The 27,852-nt window shown below is 40.2% G+C and overlaps 2 protein-coding genes across 2 annotated transcripts in view; both read right to left on the bottom strand.

The window, feature by feature from the left end:
* LOC124279965 (gamma-tubulin complex component 3 homolog) overlaps nt 1-15,554 on the bottom strand; it is a 37,328-nt gene extending 21,774 nt beyond the window's left edge. Inside the window, exons 1-10 of the mRNA XM_046715849.1 lie at nt 15,383-15,554; nt 10,509-10,554; nt 8,773-8,834; nt 8,164-8,231; nt 7,725-7,802; nt 6,747-6,982; nt 5,633-5,733; nt 3,956-3,988; nt 2,015-2,053; nt 1,796-1,914 (exon numbers count right to left, since the gene is read on the bottom strand). Coding sequence (XP_046571805.1) covers nt 1,796-1,914; nt 2,015-2,053; nt 3,956-3,988; nt 5,633-5,733; nt 6,747-6,982; nt 7,725-7,802; nt 8,164-8,231; nt 8,773-8,834; nt 10,509-10,554; nt 15,383-15,467 — 867 coding nt within the window. The 5' untranslated portion in view covers nt 15,468-15,554. The remainder of the gene's footprint in view (nt 1-1,795; nt 1,915-2,014; nt 2,054-3,955; nt 3,989-5,632; nt 5,734-6,746; nt 6,983-7,724; nt 7,803-8,163; nt 8,232-8,772; nt 8,835-10,508; nt 10,555-15,382) is intronic.
* A 9,427-nt stretch (nt 15,555-24,981) lies between these two features.
* Nucleotides 24,982-26,421, bottom strand: LOC124279936 (ADP-ribosylation factor 2). The gene has a single exon (XM_046715813.1). The coding sequence runs from the start codon at nt 26,320-26,322 to the stop codon at nt 25,774-25,776; it is 549 nt and encodes a 182-aa protein (XP_046571769.1). The 5' UTR covers nt 26,323-26,421; the 3' UTR covers nt 24,982-25,773.
* Nucleotides 26,422-27,852: the final 1,431 nt, after the last annotated feature.

The following is a 27,852-nucleotide window of genomic DNA, read 5'->3' as shown; positions in this document are numbered from 1 at the left end:
AGGTCACATACTAACACATGGCTGAGTCAGGTCATATACTAACACATAGTTGAGTCTGGTCACATACTAACACATAGTTGAGTCAGGTCACATACTAACATATCATTGAGTCAGGTCACATACAAACACATGATTGAGTCAGGTCACATACTTACACGTATCTGAGTCAGGTCACATACTAAAACATTATTGAGTTGGGTCACATACTAACACATGATTGAGTCAGGTCACATACTTACACGTAGCTGAGTCAGGTCACATACTAAAACATGATTGAGTCAGGTCACATACTTACACGTATCTGAGTCAGGTCACATACTAAAACATTATTGAGTTGGGTCACATACTAACACATGATTGAGTCAGGTCGCATACTTACACGTAGCTGAGTCAGGTCACATACTAAAACATGATTGAGTCAGGTCACATACAAACACATGGTTGAGTCAGGTCACATACTAACACATGATTGAGTCAGGTCACATACAAACACATGATTGAGTCAGTCACATACTTACACGTAGCTGAGTCAGGTCACATACTAAAACAGGGCGGTGGGGTAGCCTAATGGTTAAAGCGTTGGCTCGTCACGCCGAAGACCCGGGTCACATACTAACACACGGTTGAGTCAGGTCACATACTAACACACGGTTGAGTCAGGTCACATACTAACACACGGTTGAGTCAGGTCACATACTAACACACGGTTGAGTCAGGTCACATACTAACACACGGTTGAGTCAGGTCACATACTAACACACGGTTGAGTCAGGTCACATACTAACACACGGTTGAGTCAGGTCACATACTAACACACGGTTGAGTCAGGTCACATACTAACTTACCGCGGTTGAGTCAGGTCACATACTAACACACGCGGTTGAGTCAGGTCACATACTAACACCTGCGGTTGAGTCAGGTCACATACTAACACACGGTTGAGTCAGGTCACATACTAACACACGGTTGAGTCAGGTCGCATACTAACACACGGTTGAGTCAGGTCTCATACTAACACACGGTTGAGTCAGGTCACATACTAACACACGGTTGAGTCAGGTCACATACTAACACAAATATGTCAACTGGAATATCCAGTTCAACATCATTCATTTCTTTACAACACGATGTTGGTCAATGTTAACATTATTAATTGATACATGTGTCACGATACCATCAAACGTAACAAGAAAAATATTAACTGTAAGAGTTAATGACTTGTGTAAACAAGGCCTTTTCACGTCATTTGATCAATGTTTCAGTCCTTTCCAAGGCCAAACTGTCCATCCCTAGGCCTATCAGACTTGATCAAACCAAATAGCATGTCCTGCTTGCTCTGTCGCCCTCTGTTCACTTATTGCTAGACATGTTGTTCTAGTAAATCAATTTCAAACACAGGAAGGTTTAATCTGTTTGATTTGCATTTGAGAAGTTTTCTTGCCAATGTTAAGCAAGATTGACAACTTGACAATGGTATAAGAATCTATATCGAAATGCCGCATCACAATATAAATAAAGAAGTTGTTATCCATAAAGTATCATACCTTTCTTACAGAAAGGTTTAAATGTTAATGGAAGGATCATTTCCTTTCCACTTATCAGATGATCATATGAGCTATAATGAATCCTGGGGAACCATCATGTTACAGCAGAAATGGTTAAGAAGCTGCATTAGCTAATGAGCGTTAAGGAGCGTCACAGAGCTAACTCACCACAATCGAATGAATGTCAGAGCTTGCTTAATAGTGATCACAATGATATAAAACAACAAATACACAAATAATACAATGCTTACCGTGGGGTCTATCCGGTAGCCTTCTCTGCTTGAGTCGAACTTGATCCAGCTGCCCTCGATGCCCTGGAAGGCATAGATCAGATCCTTCAACAACTCAGCCTCCGGAATCTCAAATGACTCTGAAAGGATGCAACAAAGGCTTGATATGCTTGAGACAGTATTTGAATGAGTCCTTGATTGTTTCAGTAAGTGTTTACATGGCTAGAGATAATATCAAACCTTTAGAAGCAAGGGTAAAGACAAAATGCCCTTGCAATGCTTAAAAATACAGAAATTGGGAAATTTGTACAAGCCCTGGGCTAGTGTGCTATTATTAAGATCTAACCTAGGTTTGAATATTTGAGTGAGTGATTGAAATTGTGAGTTGTGAAAAACCATACTCTTTTCCAGCGTTATCTCATATCCCAAGCCCCTGTGGCCCAACTCACTGTTATCTCATATCCCAAGCCCCTGTGGCCCAACTCACTGTTATCTCATATCCCAAGCCCCTGTGGCCCAACTCACTGTTATCTCATATCCCCTCCCCTGTGGCCCAACTCAATGTTATCTCATATCCCAAGCCCCTGTGGCCCAACTCACTGTTATCTCATATCCCAAGCCCCTGTGGCCCAACTCACTGTTATCTCATATCCCAAGCCCCTGTGGCCCAACTCACTGTTACCTCATATCCCAAGCCCCTGTGGCCCAACTCTCTGTTATCTCATATCCCAAGCCCCTGTGGCCCAACTCACTGTTATCTAATATCCCAAGCCCCTGTGGCCCAACTCACTGTTATCTCATATCCCAAGCCCCTGTGGCCCAACTCACTGTTATCTCATATCCCAAGCCCCTGTGGCCCAACTCACTGTTATCTCATATCCCAAGCCCCTGTGGCCCAACTCACTGTTATCTCATATCCCAAGCCCCTGTGGCCCAACTCACTGTTATCTCATACCCCAAGCCCCTGTGGCCCAACTCACTGTTATCTCATATCCCAAGCCCCTGTGGCCCAACTCTCTGTTATCTCATATCCAAAGCCCCTGTGGCCCAACTCACTGTTATCTCATATCCCAAGCCCTGTGGCCCAACTCACTGTTATCTCATATCCCAAGCCCCTGTGGCCCAACTCACTGCTATCTCATATCCCAAGCCCCTGTGGCCCAACTCACTGTTATCTCATATCCCAAGCCCCTGTGGCCCAACTCACTGCTATCTCATATCCCAAGCCCCTGTGGCCCAACTCTCTGTTATCTCATATCCCAAGCCCCTGTGGCCCAACTCTCTGTTATCTCATATCCCAAGCCCCTGTGGCCCAACTCACTGTTATCTAATATCCCAAGCCCCTGTGGTCCAACTCTCTGTTATCTCATATTCCAAGCCCCTGTGGCCCAACTCACTGTTATCTCATATCCCAAGCCCCTGTGGCCCAACTCTCTGTTATCTCATATCCCAAGCCCCTGTGGCCCAACTCACTGTTATCTCATATCCCAAGCCCCTGTGGCCCAACTCACTGTTATCTCATATCCTAAGCCCCTGTGGCCCAACTCACTGTTATCTCATACCCCAAGCCCCTGTGGCCCAACTCACTGTTATCTCATATCCCAAGCCCCTGTGGCCCAACTCTGTTATCTCATATCCCAAGCCCCTGTGGCCCAACTCACTGTTATCTCATATCCCAAGCCCCTGTGGCCAACTCACTGTTATCTCATATCCCAAGACCCTGTGGCCCAACTCACTGTTATCTCATATCCCAAGCCCCTGTGGCCCAACTCTCTGTTATCTCATATCCCAAGCCCCTGTGGCCCAACTCACTGTTATCTCATATCCCAAGCCCCTGTGGCCCAACTCACTGTTATCTCATATCCCAAGCCCCTGTGGCCCAACTCACTGTTATCTCATATCCCAAGCCCCTATGGCCCAACTCACTGTTATCTCATATCCCAAGCCCCTGTGGCCCAACTCACTATTATCTCATATCCCAAGCCCCTGTGGCCCAACTCACTGTTATCTCATATCCCAAGCCCCTGTGGCCCAACTCACTGTTATCTCATATCCCAAGTCCCTGTGGCCCAACTCACTGTTATCTCATATCCCAAGCCCCTGTGGCTCCTCATATCCCATCCCTGTGTGGCCCAACTCACTGTTATCTCATATCTCACTGTTATCAGTGTGGTGTTCGGCATGCGCCCCGGTTCTTGGTCACCAGTGACAAATCTGTGTGAAACAAAATGAGAAAACAAGTGGATCTGTGTTACATTACAGAAATGGACATAATAAGGGGATCAAAAACATTTTTGTGTACAATATCTTGACACATCAATGAATAACTCAGCACAATTTCAAAACATCACGTGAACATTTGCAGGCCATTCAGACTCTTGACTTCAGTATCTAGTGTGACCATCACGAGCGGCAATAACTGCAGCACAGCGTCTATGCATGGAGTGCACCAATCGATTGATGAAGGCCATTGGCATCTGGAACCACACACTGAGAAAGGCCTGGCGCAATAAATCGGCTGTGTTCGGCCTTGGTATGACATTTTTCAGTCTCCTCTGAATTTCATCCCAAAGATGTTCAATTTGGTTTAAATCAGGACTAAGGGCTGGCCACTGCATAATGTTGACACCGTTCTGCTGTAGGAAATCCCGCGTAGTTCTGGCAGCATGGGCCCAGGCGTTATCATGCTGGAAAATGTTGTTCCGGTGCCGTGAGAAATGTGGTATAACGTGGGGTCTGAGAGCATGGTCGATGTAGCGCACCGCTGTGTTGCCGCCTCCTCTCCCTGGACCAAGGTTCTGGAACACCACAGGACCCACTCTCTGGTTCAGGCCTATTCCACCCCATACCATGATGCTTGCACCTCCCCATGAGTTTCTTTCAATAACACATTAGTCTAAGTAACGCTGGCTACGTCGTCGCCATATTCTTGTTCTGCCATCTGCAGTTGATACGCAGTACCAACTCTCATCTGTGAACAGAACAGTTCTCCATTGCCTGTATCGCCAGTTTTGGTGTTGTAGGGCAAACTGTAGACGTTCACGCCGATGACGAGGGGTGAGGATAGATCAACGGTAAGGTCTACGACAATGGAGGTTCCCACTGTTAAGACGTCGGCGTACTGTATCAGTACTGATTGGTCTTCCGTGTGTTCTCACTGTCTGGCGTGCTGTTTCGGATGCCTGCATGAAGGGATTCTGTACATGCTGTTGCACAACATGGCGGTCTTGTCTTGTGGTCACCCTTGGTCTGCCAGTACGGGGGCGATCATTTGTGGTGTTGGTGCCCCGGAAAACGTTGCTGCAGCCTGTAGATGGTCCGAATGTTGACCTGGAAGTGATTGGCAACGGCTTGTGCAGTGTGGCCAGCTTCAAGTCTTCCTAGTGCCTGGTTCCTCTGAGCTGTCATGAGTCGCGGCATCCTGCTGACGTTGTAATGTGAATGTTTTAACCAGGTTTGGGGGTGCATTTTATAGGACTGGTCCTTGTGAACAGCACGTGCAGCATGAGTTGCATGAAAAACATGGAGAACATCATACCATCTCCAAGATCAGGTTGTGTTTTGAGACCATTTCCTGGGTTCCATTCTGAGTTTGGGAAGCAAGGTCTTTGTTCAGGTAAAGTTGGAGATGTTGTCAAAAATATACAATCAAAACATTAAATGAGTTTACAGTTATCCGTTTCTGCGAACGAAAATGCCAAACTGACGTTTCTTTTGCTGCTTAGTATATTTGGGATTGCACTTCCTCAACTTCTTCAGCAGTCTGATCAGACCTCTAGCTGCAGCCAGTCTGGTCAAAACAAACACCCTGGGGTAAAAGTCTTTGTTTTGCTAAGCGTAATTAAAATGCATACGTACCAGCATCACGTGTCTTGCTGAAACTCTGGGCTAGCCTTCCTCCAAGACCTCGCCCTGTTCGGTCCACATCTGCTGGATTATGGGCTGGCGTTGCTAGGTAACTGGAATGCAACAGGTCACCATGGATGTTGTGTGACAATTGAAACAATTTCAAAATCTACTTCAATACAAAACTATTTTTACAGAAATTCAGAATCATAATGGGATCGACCTACCATCTTTATGATCATCACCATCACTTAAGTTTGTCAATTTATTGCTGAATTTAGAAACTAAGCTGCAGAAGACATCAATATGAAATACTCCAGGACTGTTTAAATACACAAGGTCTGAACGTGCAACAATGCTTTAAAAATGTTTATCTAAGATATTTCATGCAGTCAGATTGTTGAAGTTGTGCTCAAGTTGGAAGTAAGCCTCAGGCAAAACCACCCTTAATCAAATTTGGTAAAAAGTTCAAGCACAATGTATTAAGCTGAAGAAACAAGCATCAACATGTGGGAGAATCTGACAGTAGATCCTGGAACACCAAAGAGACACAACTCTGCACAGCTATCTAGCACCTTTGACCACTCAATCCATCATGACCTTTATAAGTGTACAATTTGTGAGTGTTGTTACATGTCAGTAATATTGCAGCAAACCACTCACTGAAAGCCAAGAATCAGGCAACACTGACAACCATCCGATAAGTCACTCCACCTGGTGGCCAACCAATGAACCAAGTCACATATTCTGACCAGCCATCAACAATGTCACATATTCTGACCAACCAATTAACCTATTCACATATTGTAAAAAAAACACATCAACAATGTCACATATTTTGACCAACCAATTAACCAAGTCACACATTGATCAACTAATTGTAACGGTGGGTAGCCCAGTGGTTAAGGCGTTGGCTTGTCACGCCAAAGACCCGGGTTCGATTCCCCACATGGGTACAATGTGTTAAGCCCATTTCTGGTGTCCCCCGCCGTGATATTGCTGGAATATTGCTAAAAGCGGCGTAAAACCAAACTCACTTAAAGTTTTCAGTCAAATGAGATACTGGGTACCACCTCTACCCATAGACCATCAGACCTCACGGCACCTCCGTAGTGTTAAGGCATACCTTGGTATATAGGTCTGAGGAACCGGTGTTGGCCCTTCGCTGCGACCACTGTGAATGCTGCTGATGCCGCTGCTGGCTGTGCTGTGAGACGTGGAGTGGACACCTGACACACCCATCCCTGGGGTGTGCTGCCCCACCCTGGGAGCATCACGCCCCACCCTCGCTGCAGGGTGGAAGGGGGTGGAGGTGGCATAGGTTGAGAGATTCTGTCCGAACACCGAGCTACTGAAGGCACTCTGAAAGAATAATTCCGCCTGACTCAATAACGTCAGTAACTAAAACAGAAAGGTGGATGTTGATGCATATGTATCTCTTTTTGTTTACTTTGTTGTTTTAATGCAGCACTTCACAATATTCCAGCTACAGTGGAAACCTGTTAAGTAAAATTTCAAGGGACTAGCCAAAATTGTTTACTTATCAGGTATTTTACTTATCCAAACTTATAAAAACCTGCAAATGACAACCATATGCATGTATATGTATGCATATGTAACAATGTACAACTTATCAGGGCTGGCCTCCAGTTGTCAGTGTATTGTCAACTGTCATGACGCCAGCGAGCTGTAATTAGGATGTTTGTTTGACTGGAGACTGACACATGACCCTCATGTCGGATTATGTGGTAATCACTAATTTAGTTATCCGGTCTCTTTTGTTAAGTAATTTACTTCCAGGGACCGTGAGAAGACGTTTAGTTAAGCGGTATTGTTTACTTATCCGAGTTTAGTTAACCGAACTCTAATAGTGATAATTAATGAAGAAATTTGCCGGGACCAAAGAATAGTGTTTACTTATCAGGTCTGTTTAGTTAACCGGTCTTTACTGAGGCGGTTTCCACTGTATATGACATCCACCTGTATGTAATGGAATCTGGACAGATAATCCAGTGATGATTATCATGAGCAGCAGCACACATTCTCTGTTACGTCTGTTATCGGAGAGACAACACTACATACGGTATCAACAGACGAAGCTCACCTTGTTCCCTGACTTTGCTCCATTGTCACTGAGAGACATCAGCAGATACAGTATCGCCCACCGGTTCTTCAGGCCACTCTGAAGACAACAAGGGAAGTATATATCACCATCAACAAACATACCATCTGTCCCTTATTTGGTGACCAGTGACCAAATCAGATTTGTAAGTATGTATCGCATCATTACATTCATGACAAGTTCATGACATTTGTAATATGGCTTTTATTTAAAAAGTCTGGCTTCACTTGAGCCTCATGAGATTCTTTTACATTTTTTTAACTTCATTTTGGAGTTTGCTTACATTAGGTAGCGATTAATCATGAAAAACATCATTGTAGATAGGAAAGCCAAAACTTGCTATGCCATTACTACATAATTTCACAGAATTGTATCTCCTTGGAAACTAAAGATAAACCTAGCAGCAAAACAAATATCTTACTTGTGCTTGAAGCTTCCGATGTAGTTCAGAGAAGATCGCTGCATCTTTTTCTCGACCCTTACGAACCACTAAACGTACAAAACATGAGAAACGGTATCAGCAACAATTTCACTACAAGCATCTGGGGACACCTTTACAGGGGACTGTGTCAGGCGAACTTTCTCATCTGTCAAGCAGTATCAAGGCTCTTAAAGTCTTCACACAAGGGAACAAAGCACTGAGACAGTAGGGGGCTGATTTCTGTATGCAGAAAATGAATACACAGTTTATGCTGTTAATAAATAAAAGGACAGAAATAAATTATTATATCATGGATATTTTTCATGTGCTTCCACTTTTGAGCATCATGCCATCTACATCCAAATGGGTGTTTTATCAAGAACACATGTTAGTACCAACTCAATCAATGGCACTCAGTTAATGAATACTCATTTGAATGACAAAATTTGATTATTAATCATATGATAATAAAATTGATAAAATGATAATATACTAGAATACATTCCTTGAAAAATATATTTGTTTGTTTAAAGAGCGGAGTGGTTTTAATCTGCAATCCAATTGCCAATCCCCACATGGCATCAACACAAGAAACATTTATTTACGTACATTGGCTCTTGATTTTCTCAGAAACCTGAAATTCATCACTCTCAATGGGAGGTGCAAAATTGCTGAAAAAAAAGAGCAAAGCAAAGGTCAGATTTTGGGGACACACTTCATTTTATATGCTTTGGAGAAAAGCAAAAGCCACAATTAAAAATATACACATAGAAATACAGTGAAAGTGTTTCACTTCAACTTTTCAGAAAGTCTGGCATCTCGAAGATATGACTAATGGTATCTAACCTGGACATTTATGAATATGGTGCCATATCTATTTCTGATGGATAAGAACATATAACAAGGCAACTACTAACATATAAGAAAAGACAACTGAAAACTATTAGAATTCTAACTTATCAAATGTACAGGAAGAATTTGAAACTGCAAACATGCAACACAGACAATTAATGTTTTGGCAATTCTAAACATTCAGTACTTCAAACTGACTTGGTACATTTTCACACTGCACATGGTGTACTGCCCACCACCCACCACTCACCACCCACACTTGATTACGTCAAATTGTTTTCATTTTCAAATCAAATGGCAAATTTATTAGCAAAAACTCAGTAAACAACCAGAAAGTGTTTTTACTAGTAAAAATAGATGTCTCCCCCTTCCCCCAATTCAACGTTGAGACCTCAAACAATTCATTTGATTCCTTCAATTTCAAAATCTCTAAGTACGCAATACTTATTATACATGTTTTATAGTAGTACATGTATATGGTTGATGATTCTAAGCTTACTAATAATTGGTATTGGTATTAAGTATACAAAATTCGGTGAAGATGGGTGAAGCTCCGAACACAAACCCTACCCTTCAAAAAGACCAAGTCCAAATTTGTTGCCATTGAAACAGAAAAAAATAAAATTGACAGAAAAGTTCAAACCCCCAAAACGCACATCTACATGATATGGAGAGGCAGTATACCAAATTTGGTGAAGATAAGTGAAATAGTTTCAGAATTTTGCCTCCGGAAACAAACTTTACCCTTCAAAAAAGACCAAGTCCAAATTGTTGCCATGGAAACAGAAAAAAATATAATTGAAAAAAACCCTCAAACTACCAAAAGGCACATCTAGATGATATGGAGAGGCAGTATACCAAATCTGGTGAAGATTGTTCAAGTAGGTTTAGAGTTATGTTCCAGAAACAATGGGAATGTTGACACCGATGGAAACTCAACCAAAAACAATATGTCTCCCGACATAATGATATGTTCGACCTTTGTTTGCAGCACAAACCTAAATAACATACATAATAATCTTTAGGTCACTGCTTACAATGAAATAATGTGTACTCAAGTGACTTAATGTTAGTTGTAAATATTCAGTAGGAATCCAGTATGAGTCAGAATATGATACATATCCGACTATTGGGTTACGATTATGAATACTGCGCAACAAATACAAGAAGTCAGCAGTTGCATTGTTTAATACATTCACTGAATATAATACAAAATAAATTGACGCTTTGACCATGCTGACATGCTAATTTATCACGGCAATGACCAGTGTCAAATTAAATACATAGAGTGTTGATTATTATCCTGCCTGGCTTGGAAATATATATCATGAATATGCTATTCTAGTGATCACAAACAACAAACTGAATTCATGAAGGGATTTAGTTCAATTCACCAAATATGCAAGTGAATCGTCACAGCTCTAGTATTCACCATGGCAACCATGAAGAGGAACCATTGACCCTTTACATTATCAATCATTGAAGTATGTTACCTGCCGAGTATACGCAGAGCAAACTGGTAATGAGGAAGTACTGCATCTGTGAAGTAAAAAAACAGAACAGTTACAGTTTCTTACATAATGCTTGACACTGGAGTACTCCACCTACATAATGCTTGACACTGGAGTACTCCACCTACATAATGCTTCACACTGGAGTATTCCACCTACATAATGCTTGACACTGGAGTATTCCACCTACATAATGCTTGACACTGGACTCCACCTACTCCACCTACATAATGCTTGACACTGGAGTACTCCACCTACATAATGCTTGACACTGGAGTACTCCACCTACATAATGCTTCACACTGGAGTACTCCACCTACATAATGCTTCACACTGGAGTACTCCACCTACATAATGCTTCACACTGGAGTACTCCACCTACATAATGCTTGACACTGGAGTATTCCACCTTCATAATGCTTGACACTGGAGTACTCCACCTACATAATGCTTCACACTGGAGTACTCCACCTACATAATGCTTCACACTGGAGTATTCCACCTACATAATGCTTCACACTGTAGTACTCCACCTACATAATGCTTCACTCTGGAGTACTCCACCTACATAATGCTTCACACTGGAGTACTCCACCTACATAATGCTTCACACTGGAGTATTCCACCTACATAATGCTTCACACTGGAGTACTCCACCTACATAATGCTTCACACTGGAGTACTCCACCTACATAATGCTTCACACTGTAGTACTCCACCTACATAATGCTTCACACTGGAGTATTCCACCTACATAATGCTTGACACTGGAGTACTCCACCTACATAATGCTTGACACTGGAGTACTCCACCTACATAATGCTTCACACTGGAGTACTCCACCTACATAATGCTTCACACTGGAGTACTCCACCTACATAATGCTTCACACTGGAGTACTCCACCTACATAATGCTTCACACTGGAGTACTCCACCTACATAATGCTTCACACTGGAGTACTCCACCTACATAATGCTTGACACTGGAGTACTCCACCTACATAATGCTTCTTCACACTTCACACTGGAGTATTCCACCTACATAATGCTTCACACTGGAGTACTCCACCTACATAATGCTTCACACTGGAGTACTCCACTACATAATGGGGTCTGTAAATAACTGAATCTTTCCCAGGGCAATCCTCTGATTGATGTCATGAGCACTGATTTGCATACATACAATGACATCCAGTGTTCTCCGTCACAGAATCTCACCATCTGAACCTTGTAGTTGTCTCTTAAGGCAAGCACAGATTGCTATATTCTTACCAAACATGAAGTACAGTAGTTGAGATTTTAGAAAAGTTACAAAAATGCCTTAACTTTAATATCCATCACAGTATGGACGTCTTAACAGCATCTCAGACCCCTTGCAAAGCAGTGCATTAGGTAGATCTTGACATTAAGTCACAACCTATGAGATTAGCATGGGTTCCCTAAGATCGTGGGCCTACTGGCAACTACCCATTGTGCTCATGTGTTAAGACAGTTCTGCATTACTGGTAAAAATGAATCCAAAATAATTTGTTTATATGACATGTACTGTTTAACAATGATTGGCATTATTTCTCGTATTTGCAACATTTATATATCATTCACATTGTACATTCATCATGACATGTTTACTCTTCCACTGTATCCCAGAGCAGTATTCATATAAGCTTATGCTTGTTTACCAATCCGGTTCCTTTCATTGGAAATAAATATGTTTAAATAAAAAATGAAGGAAAAAGAAAATCATAAAATTCTTCTGCAGTATTCATATAAGCTTATGCTTCTTTACCAATCTGGTTCTTTTCATTGGAAATAAATATGTTTTAAAAAAAAATGAAGGAAAAAAGAAAATAAAAAAAATTCTTTTACACTACCACTGACATATCATATGACAGCAGAGATACATGTGAATAACAATGTATGGTATGGATTGACAACTTCTTTAATATTTACAGCACAATGTTTCTGGGCTACTTCTTGCCCTTTCATCAGGTGAATGACAGAATATGGTATGTACAGGAGGCCAGACTGAGATGTAAAGAGTTCAAAGAGATTAAGTGGTATGTTTATTCAATAGAAGTACAGACTGTTTATACAATGAAAAGGATAGGATATACATGATAGGATTGATTGGAAGCCACTTATGGAAATAATGATAGGAAACAGAGATACAGTTTTGTATTCATGACAACTGTTGTTACTCTACAGGACATGTTCAGTGTTTTTGATGAAATGGCTTTGCTTGTAATTACAGATTTATCTAGATCTGATCAAAGGCCAATGTTTAGCTCCATGTCTGTACCAAGCATAATTAAAATTCCCTAATTGGAATAAAAAAAATGCATGTCTTATAACTATTAGTGATCAAATATTGGTCAATCAAACGATCTTGCTTGCGTCAGAGATTATCGATGAGCTAGGGGGACTAATATATAATCATAAATAATGAAACATCAAATTAAACTTTAGACAGTATGCTTCTTCTTGATATGTTTGTTGCATTAAGACGTTAAAAACCAATGTAGTTTCCTGACTCGTAAAACTGCAGTGTGTTTCTGTATCATTAATATCATATATTAGGAATAAAAATTATGCCAGGTACATTTCGTTTACAATCCTGGATACATCAATGACTTGTAAGATTTTTTACAAGCAAACAAGAGCAAAGTCTATCATACAATACTAGTGGCTTTCCCAGCTGTAGCGCTTAACCATCTTATGTACACAACTTGATACTGAGCTGAGTGTGATGCATGGTTTAAATCTAAAGCTCAGTTACAGTGATTATTGTGAGCTTTGTCATATAGAGGTCATTGTTTCATGCACCATGAACCTGGCATTACCATAGCTACCAACAAGAGCACATAAAAATGTGTCCTTTTAGTAATGCAATCTAGGGCAACTCATATTTTCCTCATGAATTTCATGCTTGCATTAATTTCATGATTTACAGTACATGGCCAATGTTCACAACAAACACAAACTTGACTTTCAGTTTAATGTGAGTGAGTGAGAGAGTGAGCATGGTTTTACGTCACTTCAGCAATATTCCAGCAATATCGCGCTGGGGGACACCAGAAACGGGTTTCACACACTGTACCCATGTGGGGAATCGAATCCGGGTCTTCAGCGTGGTGAGCAAGCACTTTAACCACTAGGCTACCCCACCACCCCTTTCAGTTTATGTAAGTTCATTGGAGTAGGACCCACTTTTAAAATGTGTCCCAAACATGTTTAATATCAGTGTTTGCAAATACATTTATCAGGGCTCGATTTAAGAGATGTTAACCTACTTGCACCAGGTGCAACCTAAGATAAAAACCTAAATCGAGCCCTGATTTATACATGTCAGACATGAGTATATTTAGAACTAGAGGTGTTCAGCTACGATACAGAAATTTCACGATGCATACTAAATCATATTATACATGTCAGCATGATATCATGGATACGATATTTCACACGATTTCACGATATCATGGAACGATACGATTTGATACGATGCATATCACGATATGCTATCTTTAGTTATGTTCTTTAAAAAAGTGTATTTTGATAACAAGAAACAGTGTAAATTTTGCCATAACCGTCAATTTCTATTGAAAATTCACAATTTTATGGTTAACGATACATATCACGGTACGAAAAAAAATATCTATATATCTATTGTCAGAAAAAGTATCACGATTATCGATACTACTATATATCGTCACAGCTCTATTTAGAACTGACTTTCACATTGTGCAAAATTTCACTTGAATATGAATCTTCATAGAGTGTGGGCCAAATGTATTTTGATAGGAGAAATGTCTATCAATAACTATTTTTCAGTCACTGAGTCAATCGTCATTACAGTTCATCATAATACATATCCTTTCAAGTACAGTACATCAAAAATGTCTGTGACAATTAAGTGACAAGTGAGTTTAGTTTTTGCCATTTTTAGCAATATTCCAGCAATATCATGGGCTTCACACATTGTACCCATGAGGAGGATTCAAACCTGGGTCTTCGGCATGATCAGCGAACACTTTAACCACTAGGCTACCCCACCACCCCAGTTGTCAATGAACCTGTGGTGCTTATGTGTCGTTCGATATCGATTTAATGGCCAATCACTCAGAAGTGACTATAGAGATTGGTGAACAGGTACTGAACTACTTTCATAGATTACTGTTGATAGTCACCAGGGTTTGTCCAGATCATCAGCCAATAAATTTAAGGCCTTTTCAAGGACTAATTAACGATTTTAAGGAACTATAGAAACACATATTACACATACCGGGGCTAAGAAGTTGAATACAGGCATTATGTAAACTTTGTTGTTTGTTTGTACTTCAACGCTGTACTCTGCGATATTCCAGCTATATGGCAGCGGTCTGTAGTTAAATGAGTCTGGACCAGAAAATCCAGTGATTAACAACATGAGCATCAATCTACAAAATTGGGATACGATTACATGTGTCAACCAATCCTGTTATTCACCTCTTAAATGACAAGCATGGTTTGCTGAAGACCAATTGTAACCGTATTCTAATCCGGGTATTTTGAGTAAACTGCTCATTAAAAAAACTTTTTCATAATATGTTCTTTACATGTACGTGTTCAACTGATTATTGTGACCAATTTTGACTCGCATTTGAGGGAATGCAACAGCATTGTTTACTGCTATGACATGCTCAGTCAATCGAAGTATCACTAATTTTGCATTCGGGTGACCATTTTATGCAACTGCACATAAAACAAAGAGGATATTGTCAGTTGCATGTAACTGTTCGAAATGACGATATCCAGATCAGACTGATCACATGTGAAAATATGTCAAAACAGTCAAGCAAGATTCTGCATGTCAACCTACCGTCTGACAGTCCCGTAACTTTACAACACAGCCGCTGCAGCATAGCCGACGGGGAATTAAGTTCACTGCTGTGTCTCGTACTCATGGTTGTGTTGTATAAAACTTAACAAATATCACAACAACTGTATGTAAACACAATTAGATATCCAAGCATAACTTTCCCTTTCGAGATCCCGCCATACTGCAAATTAAGTAAAGCTAGACCTCTTCGTATTTACAGTTACCTTCGTATTCAATCTCAATATTGTTACAATGTAGAAAAAAAATGAAAATACAAAAATAGTTCAAGAATCGATTGATTTATAATTATTCATAATGTTTGTGCACTTTTCTTTGGATTAAAATACGAAACTATCCATCGCTGAACACTTCCGAAATGACGAATCTCACAACTGAGTTCGAATCCTCATGGCCTATTAGGTTGATAATACAGATATTGACAGGAACTATCGTGTAGTTGTCACATTGGTGTAATAAAATTCACTTTCATGAAGCCAACAAATGTTACAAGTCTCATGCCTACAGTGTGGAATAAGACACTAAGAAAGACATTATATTATAACCTTGGTGGTTGATACTTAGTGACAGAGGAAACATCAGCATATCTTTATTTCTCCATAACGTCATTGCATAGAAAATGGTGGCACAGACACTGAAGGTTACGTTTTGTTCACTGTTTATCCCACACTTAGCAACAATGCATAGTTGTTTAAATGCAGCATATAAAGAATAGGTCTGGATCAGAGATCTATCTGTTATTATTTATGGTGGCATGCTTTAAGTCACAGATCCAGGGCCAAGATTTCCGAAGCTCTCGTTGAGCTAAAATAGTCGTGAGTTAATGTTAATGTATGGCACTTACGACCATCTTAACACTAGGAGACCTTCGAAATCTAGGTCCAGACTACTGCATCCAAATGACCATATGTCACTTGTATGACAAACATGGGTTGCTGGGTATACTCTGGAATACTCTGTAGTTATTCACTATGTTATCATAAAGTGTCCCTGTGGTACTGAATACAGTAGCTGTTTGTCTCTGAAAATGTATTAATTTTATCGAGACAAATAACTCTAAACTGAGAAGGGGGGCCCCTCAGAGATGTGAGATTCACAATATGAGGCAAATGTAGACATGCTTCATTTAGGGATGCCTTACAGACAGGTGTAAAGTTAATATCATGTGGTTCAGGGACACTGAGACAGACCAGCCATGTATTATATCTTGGTGAAGGGGAGTATAGACCAACAAGCTGAAATATTGACTCAGATGAGTATGCAGGTTACCACTGTTGCAGCTGTCACTGTCCACTTGGTTGAACACCACACTCAGATGCGTGCAGATATGGTAGCACGTGGCCCAATGTACAGCACTGTAGGCACTAATCAGGCCAAGTTGAGTTGGTCACAGAGAATCCTTGAATGGTTAATATGTTCATCAGATTGAATCCTGAGGAGATCTCAGGCTTTTTCACTGCCCCACATGGAAGCATCTGTATACTTGTGGTGTCTCCAGGACAGAGTGACTGGCTGGAGTGTTTGAAGCCCATTTCTGGTGTTCCTCGCCGTGATATTGCAGGAATATTGCTAAAAGCGGCATAAAACCATACTCACTCACTCGCACATGGGTACAATGTGTGAAGCTCATTTCTGGTGTTCCTGTCGTGATATTGCTGGAATATTGCTAAAAGCGGCATAAAACCATACTCACTTACTCACTCCCAAATGGGTACAATGTGTGAAGCTCATTTCTGGTGTTCCCTGCCGTGATATTGCAGGGATATGCCAATAGGCAAGACTAACATTTAGTCTCTTAAATAATCAGGTCAAGTTTACAGAAAAAAACAGTTCCTAAATTATGCTCATGAAATATAATTATATAAAAAGAGCCCAAAGGCTTTCTTCATTTTCAGAGAGGTAATCTAGACTTGCATGGGCTGTATCTGTTTGTTTCAGGGTCTGTATGACAGACTACTAAATAGCCCCCACACCTGGACAGGCAAGCAACTTTCAGTGAAATATACCTCTTTTCATCCAGCAGTGAATGGTACCTGGTAATGTGACTGTTAACCTAGCACCTCACAGACAGCTTGGGTTGCATACTCCCAAGGGAGTTGAGATTGAGGAGACCAAGGACTGCCACCCTGATCCATTGACAGGGTAATAATGCTGCTCTACAAACATATATTGCTTGGAGCTTACTAGTGGATTGTTGTTATTGTTGTTGTTTTTATTGTTATTGTTGTTTTTATTATTGTTATTGTTGTTGTTTTATAGTTATTGTTGTTTTTATTGTTTTTGTTGTTGTTATTGTTTTTGTTGTTCAGTGGCCACAAAGGGTGATGTGTGTTGGATGACTCGATTAAGGGTAGTTGAGAATGAGATGCTACACATAATGTTACCACTGTGTCTGTAAACAGGCAAGGTTAGACAGTCTTCATTGGCCGAGTCACCTAATACTGAGACAATCTGTGAAGATCAGGGTTGAATTGGTTTTCAGCAGCTTATGCTTGTTATCTGGAGATTTGACTCGCTGACTTGGCTAATGAATGTCATCGTAACCAAATTGTTTAGATGGAAGCTTTGGTGTCAGTCACTGAATTGTCATTTCAAGAATAGATTATTTACAGCCCTCTGTCTTGTCTGTAACAGGTATACCCAATGCAGCCCATGCAAGTCTAGAATGTATGGCAAGTCTATGTCACCAGAGTTTCTGAAAATGAAGACATTCTCGGGGCTCCTTTTATTTTATGAATATGACTTAGAAACTGTTTTTTCTGTAAATGTTTATTTTAGAGACTAGATGTTACCTCCATCATACAGCTGAAATATTTCTGAGGGTGAAGGTTTTTTAATATCCATGACCATTACCTATATGAGTAATGTATACTACTCCATATAAGTTAAGCAAAGTTAGAAGGCTGTTGTTTGCAGTAGCCTACATGTATGGGTATGTGAAAAGACTTGTCTCCTGTAACTTCTTAGGGACATGAAAGGTAAAAGTGTTCAGGGGTGGATCTGGCATATTTCTGAAAAACACTTTAACTTCAGCATTGAGTTAACCTTAACAGATTCAACCTTCCATGTGTGGTGTTATCTAACTTGTTCTGAATAATATACATCACTCAGATGGTTTCCAGGTGACATGTTGTCTTTATGTATCACATTAATTGTAAACTATTTATGATAAATTATAACAAATTGTAAGACATGTATATTTACATTACCCGGTAATATGGAAACTTACTTTTTGCCTTAAAAGATTTCATTCAGGGAAGAAATGTGTCCAGAATTGAGTGTTGGCTTTGTTTGTGCACATTAGTAGGAATCAACTTATATCTTCCCGGAAAACTGTGAAAAAGATATGTGTCAAATGAAGTATTCTTCTGCATCATGAATAAACCATGGGTGTTGAATTCTACTCCTTGATCCAGTACATTTTTCAAGATATCCTTTGATTAGAACAATGCACTGTCACCCATTAGCAACGTTGTTGATCGAACATTAACAAGTGGTTTGTCAGGTCCAACTCAGGCTGTAAGTCATCCTGATGCGGTGGATGGGTGCTCATCATTTCAATCACTGGTTTGCTTGATCCAGACTGTTATATAATGGCCAGTGCTATAGATACAGCTCAGGCTTTTATGTATATATTCTTTCTTGATTCATTCCACTTATTACCAGTACTAATTAGTTATGATCAGTTTGTATCCTTATCAAACGTTGAGTAGTATGTGGCAGCAAACAACATTCACTCACTATCGTCTCCCTATGGCGTCATGACAGTACTACATACCTTTCCAGATTTTGGAAAATGCAAAAGTATGTAAAAACTTAGCCCTATAAAAAGACTCATTCACAGTATTGTATACTCGCTTTGTTTCCTTGTGCAGTACATGCAACAGTATGACGATCATGACATTTAGTAAACATTGATATTTTCACACAAATACATTAATCCGACATTTTCATTAATCCGACATTTCCGTTAATCCGACATATTTCTGTGCAACCACAAGTGTCGGATTAACGAGAGCTGACTGTACTTATTTTCACACCCACTTCTTGGATAAACACCTACAATTGCTAAAAGTAGCTCTTAAGTACAAGGCAACTGATAGGGAGGGGAAGTAACTCTTTCAAACTATTGATGGTTGGGACAGTAACCAGAAACACTGATCACCTGATTCAAAGGGGTGTGGACATAATATTTGAGTCACTTGACTTGGCTGATTGCACAGTCAACATGTATGGGACCAACTATTTGAAATTCTGGTGGTCTAGAGCTGGGATTTCACAAAAAATGAATTGTACCATGAAAAAGACCAATAAAATGAATGATTAATGAAAAATATCAAAACTCTCCTCCACAAAAAAAAAAAGAAATTCTTGCATTCACTGCCTCACCCACCAATCCTCACAGCAAACCAAACAGCCACTCACTCACCCATCCATCTACTCACCCAATCTAGTCCCCAGCAAGCCACTCACACCCAAACCTGCCTCCCAGCAAGCCAGACAGTCAGTCACTCACCCACCCATCTACTAACCCAACAGTCACTCAGTAAGCCAGTGAGCCACTCACTGACCCACCCATCTACTCACCCAACAGTCACTCAGTAAGCCAGTGAGCAACTCACTGACCCACCCATCTACCCACCCAACAGTCACTCAGTAAGCCAGTGAGCCACTCACTGACCCACCCATCTACTCACCCAACCTAGTCTCCAGCAAACCACTCACTCACCCACCCATCTACTCACCCAACAGTCACTCAGTAAGCCAGTGAGCCACTCACTCACCCACCCATCTACTCACCCAACCTAGTCTCCAGCAAACCACTCACTCACCCACCCATCTACTCACCCAACAGTCACTCAGTAAGCCAGTGAGCCACTCACTTACCCACCATCTACTCACCCAACCTAGTCTCCAGCAAACCACTCACTCACCCAACAGTCACTCAGTAAGCCAGTGAGCCACTCACTGACCCATCCATCTACACACCCAACAGTCACTCAGTAAGCCAATGAGCCACTCACTCACCCCCCCATCTACTCACCAAACAGTCACTCAGTAAGCCAGTGAGCCACTCACTGACCCACCCATCTACTCACCCAACCTAGTCTCCAGCAAGCCACTCACTGACCCACCCATCTACTCACCCAACAGTCACTCAGTAAGCCAGTGAGCCACTCACTGACCCACCCATCTACTCACCCAACAGTCACTCAGTAAGCCAGTGAGCCACTCACTGACCCACCCATCTACTCACCCAACCTAGTCTCCAGCAAACCACTCACTCACCCACCCATCTACTCACCCAACAGTCACTCAGTAAGCCACTCACTGACCCACCCATCTACTCACCCAACCTAGTCTCCAGCAAACCACTCACTCACCCACCCATCTACTCACCCAACAGTCACTCAGTAATCCAGTGAGCCACTCACTGACCCACCCATCTACTCACCCAACAGTCACTCAGTAAGCCACTCACTCACCCACCCCTCTACTCACCCAACCCTGCCTCCCAGCAAGCCACTCACCCACCCACCCACCCACCCACCCACCCATCCTCAGCAAGCCAGACAGCCACTTACTCAGGATCTGCCCCCATGGAACTTAACTATGTAGATGCAAGTGTCAAGTCTTAAGGAAGGATATATAGACAGGAAACAGCTGACTACTGGATATAACATTACCTCAGATACAAGGACATGGTAAACAGCTCAGTAACAAGGCTGAGGAGGAAATCATTGCCGGAAGCAAACAACTCACTTGAAGACAACAATGGTAATTTGCCATGTATATTGAATGAAATTATTCTTTGAACTGCCCATCAGTCATGTTTGATAAAACAAAAGCTTTCATGCAGGAATTTTAATTTGTGTAATGCAGTTTTCATTTAAATAATGGCCCAGTGAAGATTCAGTTCCATCAGAGGACAGGTATGGTAGAATCTTAAGGGGGATCTGACACACCAAGTTATCTAGTTTGACTATCATTACATCCTGCAATATGACAGCGCCAGCACCATTCACTGGCAACACGCAGTTCAGGCCCAGCTCTCAAGTCATGAGATGCTTTCATTTCCAGAGGTTTATTCACTGCTTGGTATTTGAAGAAAAATGAGAGCAAGTGAGGCCACTGTCATTTTAGATAAATAAAGTGGTGAAGTTAGTATTTATGTGTTTTTTATGGGAGATCTAGTTTCAGTGAACTTAATTTTGAAAATACAGCAAAAGTAAAACTAACTGATAAATTATGTTAATTTCGAGGGTTGATTTGTTGTGATGATGAAATCATGAAGCAAATAAAATCCCCAACACAAGGTAAGGGTGACAAGGAACAAGTCAGTCAGCAATCTCAGCAAATTGACTTAAAAAAACCCTTTGCTGGTAAACTCAAATATTATGAATGTCTATCATTCCACACAATTTCTACACTTGATACAGTTCACGGATTTAAAGGTCACATGCAACCAAAAAAACCAAACATAATTAAAACACAATTATCACTTATTCATGACATATAATGAACATTGCTGATTATGAAAAAGCAAATTTATAAGCATACAATCGCAAGTCAAAAGTGCAATATTTTGTACTTGGGTTTACTTCCCTCGAAACAAAGCAGCCGGGAAACCGAACCCAGTCAGAGCTGGTTGGCGTGCACTCAAGTGTAACGAAGCCTTCATTGGCTGGCTCATTTGCCGATACACTCAGGGCTCTTTGTGTGTGTATAAGAGATGTTGGTTTTTGTAAATACATGCTCATTTTTGTGTATAACATTTTGCAGTCAACAGACACCATAACAGGTCATGTGTACAAGTATCACACCTGCCTGTATGTGTAATTACATAATGTGACAGAGACAGAACTCGAGTGCACGATCCACAAATCAATGCGTTTTGTTTATGGCGTATAACCTGATAGGTGTTAAGTTCAAATTGCATGTGGTCAGTGATCGAAGTTGTGTATTGCATATTGTCATAAGCAGACAGGTAGGCAGACACATTTTCACTGCGCATGCGCCATGAGTGCAGGGCAGAGCAGCGCAGCTGTTGAAACCACTCTTCACCCCAGCTGGGGTAAATTTAGTGAATTGTTTGAACTCCGATTCCGCAGGATTTTTTCATCGCGTTATTTTTCAACTTTATAAGTTGAATTTGCAATGCTGTGTTTTATGTTGCATGTGACCTTTAAGGCAGCATGAAAACAGGGTACTTTTCCTGGAGAATAGTTGCCCTAAAAGATAATCGAGCCACGGCTTTGAACATGAGCATTCCTGTTGTGCGAGGACCCATGGTGTTAATTTGGTGATAAACTCTTAGTATCCATTTGTGCCCCTCGGTAATAATTTTCAGTATAATACAAGTTAAGAAAGTGTTTCTGAGCACACTCTCATGAGAGTCCCTATGTTATCTCACACTGCAGCAAGGCATACATGACATCAGATTGGAGTGACTTTTGGTTTAAGCTGCTGTTACACTATTCCAGCATAATCATGGCAGGACACTAGAAATGCCTTTGGAACTCAAGTTGTTTCACATCACTACATTACAAAATGAGTCATAGTTTGTTGTATTTTTCATAGGTTGGGGCAGTGTGACATACGAACCCATGCTCGTAAGATCCTGTCACTGGTAAGAATGACAACTAAACCAATAAGGACAGCCCAAGACATCTTCAACAAAGCATGCTACTTCCACCTTTAGACATTCGACCTCAAAAGTCCTTGACTTCGATATTTGACTGGGCATATATACTTCAGATAGCGTTTCCTACATTAGGACAGATGTCTAAATGTTTTCTACAGCAGTAGGCTGGAGATTGAATATTGCTGCCTACAGTAGGACAGACGTTTGATAGTTAAAAGTTACAAGCTTCTTTCGTCTAGTGCTTCCAGTGGAAACATGTTTACAGTGCCAGGAAATGCATTTTGAGAGTATTTAAGAGCATGGTCTAGTGCAACTATCACAATGTGTCTTGAAACCATGACTAACAACACATACTAGATTTTACATTTTATCACAGACTTATGGCCATAAGCAGATTCACTTTGCTGTGTGGTTAATGTGAAAACTCAACCAACGAAAAGGTTCCTAATTTCATGTATTTTGACTGACTGACTGAGTTAAGTTTTACGCCCCTTTTAGCAATATTCCAGCTATATCACGGCGGGGGACACCAGAAATGGGCTTAACATATTGTGCCCATGTGGGGAATCGAACCCGGGTCTTCGGCGTGACGAGCCAACGCTTTAACCACTAGGCTACCCCACCGCCCCATGTATTTTGAACAAAAAAGGGCCAAGCAAAGACTACAAATAGGTTATTAATTCGGCTTCCGTGGTCAACTTGGCTTCTGAGGATATGACACACAAAAAGTCAAAATGTAATCCCACGTGACTTTCAGTTAGGTGAGCTAGGAACCTCCATCAGTCACCCTATGAGAAAAAATCACCAGGGGTCTTATTCTCAAAACGTTCGTAGCCCTAAGAATTCTTAACTTTGATCGTAGCCAATGTGTTAAGAATGGGCTTAAGAAGTTTGTAGGGCTACGAACTTTTCGAGAATAGCTAGCCAGGTTCTCACTGTAAAGGTGAATTTGGTGAACACGTTTTATAGACACCATGCCAGACATCTTTCGTGCATCTTTAAAACATACCGCTTCATATCACTTCATAATGATATATGCAGAAATGGCAAAGTAATGAAAAACGACTTATCAGGTTTTTGGAATTTTACAAATGTGAATAATAAAGCACACGACTTCATGGATAACAACTTCTTGTTTATTGCAACATATTGATGTAGATTCTTATACTGTTTTCAAGTAAAAAATGGAGTAAGAATCTATACTGAAATGTCGCTATACGCAATAAAACTGAAGTTGTCATCCATAAAGTTGTATGCTTTAGCATTATGAACACACAATGCCATTTAGAAAGTGGTCAAATGTAACACGTTATATTTGGTATTTGCCTTTCTCAGTAAAGTACAGGTTCTAGTACTTTTGTTGGGTTGAGTCCCATCATGGATGGGATGTGGAAGCCGGGGTGGGTGAGCAGGTTAGATGGCTGACTTTATGTTCTGGCTCTAGGTGCCCGACTCTGAGGGTGTAGTTTCGAATCCCGGATGGGGCTCGACCCAACAAAAGTACTAAAATCTGTACTATACTGATAAAGTGTAATCCCAAATATATAATGTGTTGTTTATTATTAACTCACCAACTTCTAAACCGCTGATGAAACAACTTACAAATGTAGACAAGTATACCTCACTGCTCACTTTTGTAACTACCAAAAGTCGTTTTATCTATTCATGTCAGACAAGACTTAGGCTTTTTTCAATATGGAGGTTCAGAAGTAATTTGAAACTCATAAACTTATCAAATTAATACCATACACTCACATGTGTCAAATCAACATTAGAAAAATCTAAATGCTATCACACTTGGTTTTGTCAAATTTACAATTGATAAAAAATTGCAATTTGCAAAATCTTTACAATATGCTGAGACATCAGCTTGCTGAAATCCTTTGTCCACTACAGCATAAGATGACCCAAACAAACAAGCACACAGTTGACAAAATGAAATGGAATATTTTTAATGTTTTACAACAGAGACATCAGCATGAAATACAATCATATGAGAATAAAATTAAGGATTTGTTTTAATCTGCCTACAAATTATTCAACAGTGTATGTTCCACAACACAATCCATTTGAACATTACATACATCTAAAACTCAAGGAAAGGAATTGACAATTTGTTTAGTGAGACAACACTCATTATATTCCATAAATTTTCAAGAGTGAACAAATGAATATTTGCAACAATTTGAAGATAAAATACCTGGACCCAATATGGATAATTGGAACCAATGTTATCAAACAAATGAGAATGTTATAGTCTGTAGTCATAATTACAGTATTCAAGATGTAGTTTCCACATATCCACAATAGACCACACATGATGTTAACAAGCAATGTACAAGAACGTTCAGAGCCATATGAATATGTCTATTGGAATTACAAATGCCAGATGCATTTTCACACTAAAATGGCTTTTAATCCATCACGCACGATGACCAAAAAGCCTCAACATTGTTGACTTTCATGCTAAAGTGAAAACTGAGCATACTATAGTATAATTTGAGTAATTATTCCAGTTTCTACAACACCACTTCAAAAGGAAAACATGAGAAATGGTCATGAGAACAAGGCTAAATTGGAAACCAGATTTCTGTCTTTACTGTTCTTGCACTGTGTAGGAGAATATTACTAATGTGATCCATTGGTGATCATCTCATTGCATCACAGGTCTTCTTCATGTATACAAATGTCTAATCACGTCACCATGTCAAAGCATCATTCGTTTGATTTACTTTTTCATACTCTTTAATGTATTGGACAACCAGTCAAGGCCTTCATACAAGCCATCACCACTGGTAGCACAGGTAGCCTGAATGTACCATTTGCGATTGCGCAAATTGTGGAGCCCAAGCTTGTCGGTTATTTCTGCGGCATTCATCGCATTCGGTAAATCTTGCTTGTTGCTGAACACGAGGAGTATAGCGTCCCGGAGTTCGTCTTCGTTGAGCATTCTTGTCAATTCTTCCCTGGCTTCGGAAATTCGCTCCCTGTCGTTGCTATCCACAACGAAAATAAGACCCTGGGTGTTTTGATAATAATGTCTCCATAGCGGCCTGATCTTATCTTGACCGCCTACATCCCATACCGTGAAATTAATGTTCTTATACTCCACGGTTTCAACATTGAAACCAATGGTTGGGATCGTTGTCACAATTTCTCCCAACTTCAATTTGTAAAGTATAGTAGTTTTTCCGGCAGCATCGAGTCCAACCATAAGAATTCTCATGTCCTTACTTCCCATTAAGGTCTGAAACAATTTCATGAACACATTCCCCATCTTAATGCCTCTATTCCGTGTGAATTCGCTCCTGGAAAACTATCGTATCGATGCAAACATGGAGGACGTGGCAAATGGATCGTAGGCGTTTCCGGAACAGAGTTACTGTTCTTGATGTGTGTTTCAAAACAACTAATGACATATAATATCCGGTCAATCGTTTGTCTGTCGAACCACAACGAACGAATTTTCAGTCTTCTATTTCCAAAGCCATATCTTGACATGCTTATACTCTGCATTGTGCGTTATGTTCTGAAAGGAACATATTTTAGTATGAAAGGATAAAAACGTCCATTTGTGCGTTTCTGAAAATTTGTACCCACGGACTCTTCTTTCACATATTAACAATATCGTGCTTGAATACGTCGTGGAACAGACTTGAAGTTCGTTTACCTTTACGCGTACATTACAATTTTACAAAGTATGTTTTTACAAAAGAATGATGGTGTTATCGATCGATTAATTTGATATCACTATCCTATGAACATGCAATGTGATGTCATGTAATTACCATCACCGTCTTGTTTTTCCGTATTGTGCATATAAGTATCAGGTATAAAATAAAATAATACATATGCTCGCAACGGGCTCGTATGGTAACATTTGTAATCCTAATATGTACGGAAAGACACTGAGCTAATAACTTCATTAAAATGTATCCCTGATTGTATTAAGCATCGGTGAAAATAACCTCATACGTGTGTATGTTTTGTCAGTAGCAAGAGTATTTAGAAAACCAGATTAGCAATTTTTATCATCAACAGCAACTATCATTGTTATTTTCTGGATTATTTTGAAGAAACATGAAATTGTCGATTTATGTCCTTTAAAAAATATTAAAGCACACAAAATTCATGTTTATAAATGCAATTTATGTGGGCACCGAACTGGGTTATCCATTGCGATAAACTGTGAGTCATGTAACGATTTCAACATTTGGAAATATACTTAATGATGTTTTACAATATATGTCTCTTTTTTCTGTTAACTATTGAAATTAAGGTGAAGAACATGTCAGAGATATCAGCTAGTTACTTTCGTATCAAGTTTATTTATGTTAGATAACCGGGTATTTGGGTACGACAGTACCTTGCTATCTTTGGTACCCAATGAATTCATCCAAATAAAAAAATTCTAACTGGTCTTATTTACATTTAGCTATTTTCGGTTTGGGCTGTTGTTTCGCAGCGTACAGGGAAAGGAAATATCTCTCGAATATAAATCCCAGCACTGAAGGAATTCGTATCTAGCAATATGAACAGGGATATCTGGTTCACCGTTCTTGTGTATCTCTCTTTGCCAAATGCTTATCCCGCCGGTATCATAGTTTCATCATTTCAATAAACGTCTTATCAAGCAATTGAAAATATGGAACGACATATTGTTCTGTGTTAAGGTCAGGATATTTCTTTTTTCTTGTTAAAGGAAGACTTTCTTTTCGTGCACTGTTAAAATTAATGTTAACTAGATTTACTGTTTGAAAATAGTCAGTATAGGTGAAAATGTGGTGAGCAAAGTTGTTTTGTTTTT

This window comes from Haliotis rubra, unplaced genomic scaffold (assembly GCF_003918875.1).
Source record: "Haliotis rubra isolate DU_JTF1 unplaced genomic scaffold, ASM391887v1 Scf259, whole genome shotgun sequence".
Classification (NCBI taxonomy): domain Eukaryota; kingdom Metazoa; phylum Mollusca; class Gastropoda; order Lepetellida; family Haliotidae; genus Haliotis; species Haliotis rubra.
Note: the sequence above shows the minus strand (reverse complement) of the source record. Positions and strands in the feature narration are given on the sequence as shown.